Raw genomic sequence first — 11,990 nt, forward strand, 5'->3', positions numbered from 1 at the left:
ATAATCTATGGGTGTTGTAAGTTTTAGAGCATGGGTTTCCTTACCTTGCATCTGACATAAAGTTGTTTTTGTGCCATGTTTAATTACAGAATGAGTTTAACGCCTGAAAACAAAAGAAAGAAGATAAACAAAAATGAGAAACGACCTGAAAATAAAACTGTATTAACCTTTATAAAACAACAACACACACAAAACAGAACGATGGTATTTACATTTTGGCTCAATACTTTTACCGAAAGGACAACAATAAACAAATATTTTTTTTAAAAAATTGAGTTTCCACATATGCGAGTTCCCAGCAATAACAAACACACTTCTATTCCTCTACTACTTTATAATAAAAGGCAACGCAATGCACTCGGTATGATACAACTAATGTCAACACGGCAAGATATTACACGAAAACCAAATATTTGTTTTTTATGTATATCCATGTATACCTCTGAATTCGATTTTACTAACGCTACTATGAATATGTTTAGCATGCGGTCCCAAATTACCATTGCACGTCGCTCACTGTGGAAACAACGGATACTAAACACGTTAAACACTGGAAGGAAACCTTTCAGCGAGTCGGCAGTGGGCGGCAAAATTATTATTTCCACAACATATAAACACTCTTATTTTTCCAATAATTTATACAAGGAACCTCCCTAACGATAACTTTAACTTAAAAAGTCAGCTTACGCTCTGATAATAGCGCCGGAGATTGAAGTATCTTACGTCGATTAATAGTGTTCACAGGTCAGAATTGGATATCAGTATAATGACAATATCTTTCATACTATAGGCCAATTACGTTGATTTTTCCGAAGTTACCGTAGCGATTAGGTAGCAGACGACATGCTACGTCAACCGCAGACAGTAATAGTACACTACCGTCGGAATGCGCCTGGGAGAAACTGAACTTCAGACTTTGTTCGCTAAACACATATGAATCCATACATAGAAAGAATCCATGAATAAAATGCTCCTCATCGTAACCTTTGGAGTACGACGCAAATGTTTGCGCTAATGTATTATCAATTCCAAACTAATACAAATATGTTTGAATCTATAAATTAAACAACAAAAATTACGCGCCCTTTAAAGACTAAACGCGAATCGACATCTCGAGACGCTAACCAGAGACAATTGTGTGTACATGAGTATCATCTGTTTTATTTTTTATATTGGTTTTCGGTCTCTCCACCATACAACCGTAGCCAATTTCGCACAGGCCAAGTAACGGGAAGTAGCAATGCTTTGAAGACGGAATAGTACCGATGCAGTACCCATAAACCGATACGCGGTCGACGGATCACTGCAATCCGCCACTCGCCTGGACACACACAAACACGAGCGATTTGTCCAGCAATGACGAACGACACTGTGTCGAGAAGTTTTCCCATAGAAACTATATTTGGCAACAGTTGCAGTTAATATTCATGTTCCTTCTAATACGTATAAAAATAAATTTAAAATAAAGGAGAATTTTAATTTATTAAACTTGTTTTGAAACGCTTTTCTTGGGGACCTTAAAATACTTTACGAAATATATTACGTTCTTCACTGACGTCAAGTGGGTTGTATACATATTTTCATTATGCTAATACAATTCGTTTTCCGTTTATTAGTCCTCAATTCCTTTTTTACTCTATAGTCTAATAGCTTAAATAGTCCTCAATTACTTTTTCTATTATGTAGTCTAATAGCATAACTGAAAGTAGCTACACAACTTATTTAAATATTTACAATCTCGATACGTCTATATAGATGTTGCCAACATCAGCACTACTAATTCCCGTAACTCTTGTTATAATTTGTTCGAGGGACAGTCAGATTATATGCTTGTTTCATTTATCCCTCCATAGACAATAAATATTGTATGGATGTTGTCCAAATGTAAATGTAAAATTTGAGGGAATTCAAATATTTAAATTTACAAAGTACATACAAAATAAGAAAAGGCCACACAACAATCGTCGCATAGAATAACACATTATCCTCAAATACATAGTTGTATAACGTTATATACTAGTACATGTATGCTTGCGGTATTACTACTGCATAGTCTGTTTTTCACAGGGCTTTACTTTTGTCCTCCCTGGACAGCAAGTCCTTATACTACAGTAATTAAGTAGAGATTTTGCGTCACACAACAGCTGTCCATTAGATACGGAAATATAACAATAAGTTAAGGGGTGAAATACAGTATTTCCAGTTTTGCCTTAATCTAAGTATTACCAGAAAATGTTTATTGGCCTACATAGTCATTTACTGTATAACAGCATCGTTCTAGTACATTTTTTAAATTATGCTTTAAATTTGTTTTTATCTTCTAGCATTCTGACATTGACTGGCAGTCTGTAATAAAGATTTGTACCAATATGGTTCACATGTCTACATGTCTTTGAGTGTTTGTTCTTTTTGTAGCTGAGTATAGAGTGCTGTGCTATATTGGGTACTGTAGCTATGGAAGTCAGCATTTGTTTGAAAATTTGCAAGGTGGGTACTGACATATGAAACACATTTGTGTATATATCTATTTACACACACACGTATATATATATATATATATATATATATATATATATATATATATATATATATATATATATATATATATTGAATCATCAAAGAAACTAGTATAGGCAAGTGTATTCAAATACAGAGATATATAGATATATAGGCAGACAGAATACGGCGCAGCGGCAGCAACGCCTATATAAGACAACAAGCATCTGGCGCAGTTGTTAGATCGGTTACTGCTGCTAAAATAACAGGTTATCAAGATTTAAGTGGGTTTGTATGTGGTGTTATAGTCGGCGCATGAGTGATGGGACACAGTGTCTCCGCGGTAGCGATGAAGTAGGGGTTTCCACATATGACCATTTTAGAGTATGCTGTGAATATCAGGAATCTGGTAAAGTATCAAATCTCCGACATCACTGCAGTCAGAAAAAGATCGTGCAAGAACAAGACCAATGACGACTGAAGAGAATCGTTCAATGTGACAAAAGTGCAACCCTTCTGCAAATTGCTGCAGATTTCAATGCTGGGCTATCAACAAGTATCAGTGTGTGAACCATTCAATGAAACATCATCGATGTGGGCTTCCAGAGCCGAATGCCCACTTGTGTACCCTTGATGACTACAGAACACAAAGCTCTACGACTCGCCTAGGCCCATCAACACCGACATTGGAGTATTGATGACTGGAAACATGTTGCCTGATCGGATGATTCTCATTTCAAATTGTATCGAATTGATGGGCGTGTACAGGTATGGAGAAAACCTCATGAATCCATGGACCTTGCATGCCAGCAGGGACTGTTCAACCTCGTGGAGGCTCTGTAATGGTGTGGGGCGTGTGCAGTTGGAGTGACATGGGACGCCTGATAAGTCTAGATACGCCTCTGACAGGTGACACATATGCAAGCATCCTGTCTGATCACCTGCAGCCAATCGTGTCCATTGCGCATTCTGATGGATTTGTACAATTCCAGCAGGACAATGTGACACCACATGTCCACAATTGCTACAGAGTAGCTCTAGGTACAACCTTCTGAGTTTAAACACTTGCTCTGGCCACCAAACTCCCCAGACACGAACATTATTGAACATATCTGCGATGTCTTGCAACATGTTGTTCAGAGGAGATCTCCACCCCCTCCTACTTTTACGGATTTATGGACAGCCCTGCAGGATTCATGGCATCAGTTCTCTCCAGCACTACTTCAGATACTAGTCGAATCCATGCCACGTCATGTGGCACTTCTGTGTGCTCGCATTTTAAATTTTATGAATATATGTTTGCAGTGTCTCTGTGGATAACTGTGTGTTACTCTCCGTAGTGTTCTCTTCTGCCACAGTAAAATTTGTTTTAGGTGGAAGTGGTGGAACCTCAAAATATTATTCTGTATATTACAAGAAACTGTAAATATCCATACTATGCCATCCTGGCATCCTATGAGGTCAAACATTTGTAATAATTCTAAGAGCAAAACAGGCTGAATTAAATTTCTATAAAAGTTTCGTTACATGATCCTTAAAATTTAAGCTTTCGTCATAATGAATTCTCAGAAACATTGTAGATGTCACTCTGTCTATGGCTTTTTCGCCAAACATGAAATAAAGATTTACATTTTGTCTTATTTTCCCAAACTCCATATAATTTGTTTCATTTGCATTTAATGTCAATCTGTTTGCATTAAACGGAGAGCGGACATTCTTTAGGACATGATCAGTAGTTGTTTGGAGTATTGGCTGAGATCCTTATTTTGTTTTTCTGAGATCCTTAATTGGTCCAATTAGAGTAGAAAACATATGATTTGTGTCCATGCGTTTTGTCGCTTAGGATTTCCTCTAGTTTTGTGTTCCAGTCTTACTGTTTATAAAGTCAAAGGCTCTTGTGAAGTCTATAAATATTACGTAATACTTTGAAAGGGTACAATACCGCCTGACATTGAAATTAGGTACAACAGTCTTCATTATTCTTGTCAGAACATCATATTTTTTGTAATAATAACTCAATTTCACTTAATACACGAAAGCCAGATACCAGTGTTGGAAAGAAGGACAATTTATTTATTTAACTGATCACATGTGCACTCCCACAAAATAAATCCCTACATCCAGTTTGGCGAGATCTGTGAAATGAATGAATGTATGGTCGTCTGCGAACCGCAGATAGTGAATGTTCAATATATGATCATCTTTGAGACAGTCCTTTGGTCACCTTTGGTGGAACCAAAGAGATGAAATTTACCTGAGCTTTGAGCGCCTGAAATGTGGCTGACCAATACAGTAACATGGTGCCCCCCACCTCAGTGGAGGTGCGACATGACCTGAAGAACGGCCATGTTTCAGCACTCTGGAGCTGGATCTTGTGTTGGGAAGACCTGTCTTAGGTGTGTTCCATAAAGACAAAAGAGGGGAGAGCATGGTATGCATGTGAAATACTTAAGAGTAGTTTGGAATAATTATTTCTCTATTTCAGGAACTTTTGGGGGGAGAATTAAATGACAGGCAGGTAATATTAAGGGGATTGTAGTAATCTTTGGAAGTGACCAATGGTCACAATGAAACCACATGTAGCAATAAGCTTAATTACTTGCAATTGCTAGTACTAAGTTGAAATACTTGCGAGTGCTAGTACTAAGTTGAAATACTTCCGAGTGCTAAAGTTAAGCTGAATTACTGCTGTGTGTACTATAAATTGGAAATATTTAAGAAATGGCGTGTGCAGGACTTGATATTAGAGACGAGCACTTCCACGTGGTTAGTACTGTGTGAGTCTCAATCTGTGTATGAGACAAAGGATAAAGAGAAGTACTCATCCAAGGTATCAGTTGTGGACTCGCGTTTGTGACGAATATGATCTTAATATTATTTTGCGTGCTATGTTTCCGTGTGACGCTAGATTCAAACTCTAATACTCTGAGAGAGAAGCAAGGTGAGTCAGCCGTCTATCCAGCAACGCCACTTGGCTTGCATTGCACAGGAAGACGTGCATATATCCTCCAGAGTTCGTAGTAGGAAAGAAAAGTTACGAAGTGGGGCAGTGTCGTGTGAAACTGAGGTGAATACTAATTGAAGTGGGAAAGCTGAAAGTGAAGTGATTCTAACTTTGTGAATATTCTTTGTGATGTATTCTACGTTGCCAGTGTGATGTATTTCATGTAATTTAGATATGTGTGTTTTGCATGGGAGAGTAGCAAGATAGGTTCAGAGGCAGTGGGTTATGCATGTTCCTTTTTGTACCACTCGGTCTGGAGTAAATTTTCGTGATGATCGGTGTTAGAGTCGAAGTGTGAGATATAGCAAAAGATCCACCATCCTATCCAGAAAGTGCACTGTAGCGTTAGATAATTACGATACCATAACATAGAGAATCACCAACGTAAAGCCATGCCCACTGGGCGGAGTTTCTCATGTGTAATTGTTGTATTATATGTTATGGTGTATTTAGGTTATCTTTGAATCATAATAGAATTTATCAGAATAAAAGAGATAGTGAAAAGAAAAAGATTGGTGGCCTTGTTCTTCGAATAGTGTGTAGTCATGATATCCAGAATTTATAATGTGTGCGCCATTCATATTCAGTGCGATTACCACTTGTTGATCAAAGCCGTTGGGTAAAAATGAAAATGTGGTATTGCCAGAGCATAGTGAACAATCAGAGTTGTGTAAATTCCTAACAGTCAGATGTGCGTTATCTGTTTCTGTTGCGTAAAATTCAAACAGGAGAATAATTTGTAGCTTAATGGTGGGTACTAGGGCTCATAATCAGTCATTGATGTTACTCGAGAAATAAGAATAAACCCACTCGCTTGGCAGACCACTCATCTTCCAGGCCTGACTGCTTGATGTCACAGTATGAGCAAGGCATGTGGGTGCCTCTCAAGTTTTCTCTTAAAAGGCTTACCATATGGTCTTCAGCAGGAGCACTATTGCGGTCAGATTTGATCTTCCTTTCCTGAATCTCATTTGGCTTTTGGGGAGGTGTTAATCAATTGTTGCCATTATTTTTTCCATTTCAATTTTTGTGACTATTTTGAAAGGTCATTTTTATAGCGCTGTGACTCTTATGTGCTATGGTCCTTGTCCACCTGCTTAGCTGCATGGTAATATAGCACCAGGCCCGGGTTCGATTCCTGGCTGGATTGGAGATTTTCTCCGCTCTTGGACTGGATGTTGTGTTGTCCTCATCATCATCTCATTGTCACTGACACACAAGTTGCCCAATGAGGCGTCTTTTTAGCTACCCTGCCTTGGAATCCTTCCATTTTCAGTTTCTCCAAGAAGGCTTCTCTGTTGTTTATATCTTCTCTTTTTATACTGTTTCTTTCTAAACCCTTTTTTACTTTGTTGACCTAGCTGGTTGTGGCCTTCTTACCCCACAAATATTTGAAAATCATATTAGTCAATGTACTGTCTAGTATTAGAAATAAATATCCAAAAAACGAGGGTCTTCTTTCTCTCATTACATATGAAATACACTCCTGGAAATTGAAATAAGAACACCGTGAATTCATTGTCCCAGGAAGGGGAAACTTTATTGACACATTCCTGGGGTCAGATACATCACATGATCACACTGACAGAACCACAGGCACATAGACACAGGCAACAGAGCATGCACAATGTCGGCACTAGTACAGTGTATATCCACCTTTCGCAGCAATGCAGGCTGCTATTCTCCCATGGAGACGATCGTAGAGATGCTGGATGTAGTCCTGTGGAACGGCTTGCCATGCCATTTCCACCTGGCGCCTCAGTTGGACCAGCGTTCGTGCTGGACGTGCAGACCGCGTGAGACGACGCTTCATCCAGTCCCAAACATGCTCAATGGGGGACAGATCCGGAGATCTTGCTGGCCAGGGTAGTTGACTTACACCTTCTAGAGCACGTTGGGTGGCACGGGATACATGCGGACGTGCATTGTCCTGTTGGAACAGCAAGTTCCCTTGCCGGTCTAGGAATGGTAGAACGATGGGTTCGATGACGGTTTGGATGTACCGTGCACTATTCAGTGTCCCCTCGACGATCACCAGTGGTGTACGGCCAGTGTAGGAGATCGCTCCCCACACCATGATGCCGGGTGTTGGCCCTGTGTGCCTCGGTCGTATGCAGTCCTGATTGTGGCGCTCACCTGCACGGCGCCAAACACGCATACGACCATCATTGGCACCAAGGCAGAAGCGACTCTCATCGCTGAAGACGACACGTCTCCATTCGTCCCTCCATTCACGCCTGTCGCGACACCACTGGAGGCGGGCTGCACGATGTTGGGGCGTGAGCGGAAGACGGCCTAACGGTGTGCGGGACCGTAGCCCAGCCTCATGGAGACGGTTGCGAGTGGTCCTCGCCGATACCCCAGGAGCAACAGTGTCCCTAATTTGCTGGGAAGTGGCGGTGCGGTCCCCTACGGCACTGCGTAGGATCCTACGGTCTTGGCGTGCATCCGTGCGTCGCTGCGGCCCGGTCCCAGGTCGACGGGCACGTGCACCTTACGCCGACCACTGGCGACAACATCGATGTACTGTGGAGACCTCACGCCCCACGTGTTGAGCAATTCGGCGGTACGTCCACCCGGCCTCCCGCATGCCCACTATACGCCCTCGCTCAAAGTCCGTCAACTGCACATACGGTTCACGTCCACGCTGTCGCGGCATGCTACCAGTGTTAAAGACTGCGATGGAGCTCGGTATGCCACGGCAAACTGGCTGACACTGACGGCGGCGGTGCACAAATGCTGCACAGCTAACGCCATTCGACGGCCAACACCGCGGTTCCTGGTGTGTCCGCTGTGCCGTGCGTGTGATCATTGCTTGTACAGCCCTCCCGCAGTGTCCGGAGCAAGTATGGTGTGTCTGACACACCGGTGTCAATGTGTTCTTTTTTCCATTTCCAGGAGTGTATTTTATAAATTTTGGAGTATTTCAGTATTACTTCGTAAGTTCCAACCATCCTAATATTTTAGTTATACTTCTCCTTTCCAGTCGTTCTAATTTATCTAAATTATAGTTTCATGCCAGGCATTCGCCTACATGTAGGCATTCTAGCTTCACTATTGTGCCGTAATCCCTTATCTTTGCATTTTTGGATGGACACATTCTATTGGAGAGGTTTTTGCGATACAATGGGCTCTCCCCATTTCACGCAAACTTTCCTCTGTTGCAGATTTTTCCAGAACATTTTCTTGGACTATTTTCCCTAGGTGTTTGAATTTTTTTATCCTCTCTATTTGGTCAATATCGGTTTTCAGGGATTTTGAAGCCCGCTTAACATTTGTTAAAACTTTAGTTCTTCTACAGAAATTCTTCAGCCAGTTATGCTGTCCATTTCTTACAGAATATTTATTTATGTTATAACAGATAAATGCAAGCCAGTTGATTTCGATGTTTTTACTTCCTCTCCCTGACCTTATCTGTGAAATGTTGATTGCACTAAGTTTTTAAAAAAATATTTATATTTATGCGGTTCCACAGCCTCCAGATGCTGAATAAATGTAAACATAGTCCATAGTAGGCTGTAATGCGATGTTTATTTAATTGTGCGGTTAGCTAATTTCGAGTAAGCATCATTGTCAAGCACCTGTACAGCTATTTATTAGCTTTATTAATAAGTTTTCATTCCAAATTCTTACTGTTTTCTCTAACGCACTATTAAAAAGAATTGGGGATAGGTTGTCACCTTGTTGTACACATGTTTTCATTTTGAAAGGGTGTGAAAATTCTCTCATAAAATTTACTTTACAGACTGTATCGGTAAGTGTTTCATGGATTAGTTTTTCCAATTTAGACTTTACACCAAATTCTCGAATTATTTTATCTTTAATTTCCCTGTCAATACAATCAGAAGCCATTTTGAAATCCACAAAAGATCATTATACTGTGCTCTGCATTAAGTAATCTGTGGCAAATTACTGACTTGACAACTACATATTTGTTCTAAGCATGGCCTTCCCTTCTGAAAACCACCTTCATATTCACCTAAATGACTGTCTAGCGTTGTTCCTATTCACATTAATAAAATCTTGGAAGATAGTTTATACACTAGCGGCAGCAAGAAGATTACTCTGTAGTTGTTTGCATCCTATTTAATACCTTTTTTGTGGAGTGGATGCATCAAGCAACTTTCCATTCCTCTGGGATTTTTTCTGTTTTCCACATTTCTTCATAGAGAAAATTTAGCTCATTTGCTATGTTTGGCAAGGACCACTTCAAAAGTCCAACTGTAATAGAATCTTCTCCACTACCATTGCTGTTTTTGAGGATTTTAATTATTGCTTCATTTTCTCTATAGTTGTTGATAAATGTTCTTCCAAATTTTCATTAATATCTGAGAATTCCAATTTATGAGTTGGTTCAGTACAGCTGACAAGCTGATGAAAATTCTTACTAGTATTTGACAATTTCCAGTATTACTTAACCCAATTCTGCCGCTTTTTTTTCAAACAGACATTTGGAGTTTGGTACCCCTTTAATTTGTTTTGATAAAAGTGATGTGTATTATTTTTATAATGTTTTTGTCTATTTCCAAAAGCTTCTCTTTCTCAAAGGCTCGTTCGGTATTTCTGACTAACCTGGCTGCTTCCTTTTATTGTTGCTTAAATTGATCATAATCTTCCACTTCCTTTGAGCGTTTCCATTTAGAATTTTTTTACTCCTCTCTGCTATGGCTTTTTTTTACATATATCGTCCCACCATATTTTCCTTTTATTTTTTACTGACACAAAAGTTTTCTGTGCAGCATTCTTCTTCTTCTTCTGCTTTTACGGCCTCATTGGACCACTTCAGTCAATCATTTCTGGTCCTCTTCTTTGGTATTTTCCCCTTCCGAGTGGCCCAGTATCTCTTCATTCGTTCCGATGCCAGAGTTTCTCAATAATTTTCCTTGATAATCTGGTTTCTGGTGTCCTCAGAAGGTGACCACAAAAAGAGATCCTTTTCTTTCGTATAGTATCGGTGATGGGCTCCAGTTCTCTGTATACCACTTCATTTGGAACTATCCGCCATTGCCCAGCTTTTTGATATTTCTTATTTATGCATGTTCTAGCAATTCTTCTCTCTACTTTTAAAATTTTGTCAATTCTGTTTTTCTGGGTGACTTTAAAAAGAGTTTCACTTCCGTATGTAACCTCTGGTTGAACCACCGTCTTGTAATGTTTTAATTTTGTTTTAATTGATAGACATTTTTTATTGTATGTAGACCATGTTAGTTTTTGAGCTTTTATCATTTTATTAGTTCTTGCTCGCCATGCAGGTTTCTCGTCCAATTTGTGTGTTATAATTTCACCCAGGTATTTAAATTGTTTCACTATTTTAATTTCCCTATTGTTCACTGTGATGTGATCTATTACAAGTGGATCTGTTACCATTATTTCAGTCTTTTCAAATGATATCTGGAGTCCTAATTTTTGTGCTATATTTTGTAAACTTGTTATTTGTTTCGTGGCTTCCTGAATATTATTAGCTAGTAATGCTAGGTCATCAGCAAATCCCAAGCAATTTAGGTTTATTTTATCTTTCTTAGTTCCAATTTTAATATTCATAGGATTTTCCTTGTACCATTCTCTCATTACATATTCAAGAGCACAATTGAATAGCAATGGTGATAAACAATCTCCCTGTCTCAACCCTGTTTTAATCGTAAATGGTTCAGATATTTCTCCTCTAAATTTTACTTTGGATTTGGTGTTTGTTAAGGTTAACTGTATCATTTTTATTAATTTAGGATGAAGTCCAAAATTCCTTAATATTTTCATCATTGAAGATCTATGGATGCAATCATACGCCTTTTTGAAATCTACAAAGGTTATGACTAGTTGTTTTTGCCTTCTTTTGTAGACATCCATAACTAATTTCAAGGTGATTATCTGTTCTGGGCAGCTTCTCCAGGATCTAAATCCTCCTTGATATTCTCCCAGTTCCAGTTCTAGTTGATCTTTACAGCGGTTGTATAGTATTCTTGACATGATCTTATACGTGCAGTCCAAAAGGGAAATTCCTCTATAGTTGTCTGGATTTGATTTTTCTCCTTTCTTATGTAATGGATGTATTATAGCAGTAGTCCAATTTTCTGCATTATTAATTGTTTTTTACATTTTTTGTCACTTGTCACCTTTATTCACTTTAATTTCGTCTTGATGGTTTTTAAATGATACTTTTGTTATAGTAAGTCTGTCTGAATTATGCTTTATTAGCCTTTGTGACTTTCCTTGTTCTTTATTAGGTAGGAGCTTGACTTTAATTTTCGAGAGGTAATGATTAGAACCAAATTCACCATTTCTTTCTACTTTCATGTTCATAATTTCTATTTTACTCTTTTGCGAATTAGCCACATTATCTAACTGAAATCCTCCTAACATTGCGTTGAGAGATATCCAGATTTTAGCTTTCTTGGAAGTTTCCTAAAAAAGGTTGACATTAGTTTCAGGTGAGAGCTTTGACACAAATTAATTAGCCTCATACCATCTGCAGTGGTTATTCTATAAGCTGGGT

General features: G+C 39.0%; 1 protein-coding gene across 2 annotated transcripts in view; it reads right to left on the reverse strand.

The window, feature by feature from the left end:
- LOC126469732 (carnitine O-palmitoyltransferase 2, mitochondrial) overlaps positions 1 to 1,045 on the reverse strand; it is a 152,536-nt gene extending 151,491 nt beyond the window's left edge. The window contains exons 1-2 of one of the 2 annotated variants that reach the window (XM_050096934.1): positions 688 to 1,045; positions 45 to 103 (exon numbers count right to left, since the gene is read on the reverse strand). In XM_050096934.1, coding sequence (XP_049952891.1) covers positions 45 to 77 — 33 coding nt within the window. In that variant the 5' untranslated portion in view covers positions 78 to 103; positions 688 to 1,045. Of the gene's footprint in view, positions 1 to 44; positions 104 to 500; positions 645 to 687 lie in introns of those variants that run through there. The other variant, XM_050096935.1, reaches the window with a different exon arrangement.
- Between the last annotated feature and the right edge of the window lie 10,945 nt (positions 1,046 to 11,990).

The sequence above is a fragment of the Schistocerca serialis genome, chromosome 3 (genome assembly GCF_023864345.2).
Source record: "Schistocerca serialis cubense isolate TAMUIC-IGC-003099 chromosome 3, iqSchSeri2.2, whole genome shotgun sequence".
Classification (NCBI taxonomy): Eukaryota; Metazoa; Arthropoda; class Insecta; order Orthoptera; family Acrididae; genus Schistocerca; species Schistocerca serialis.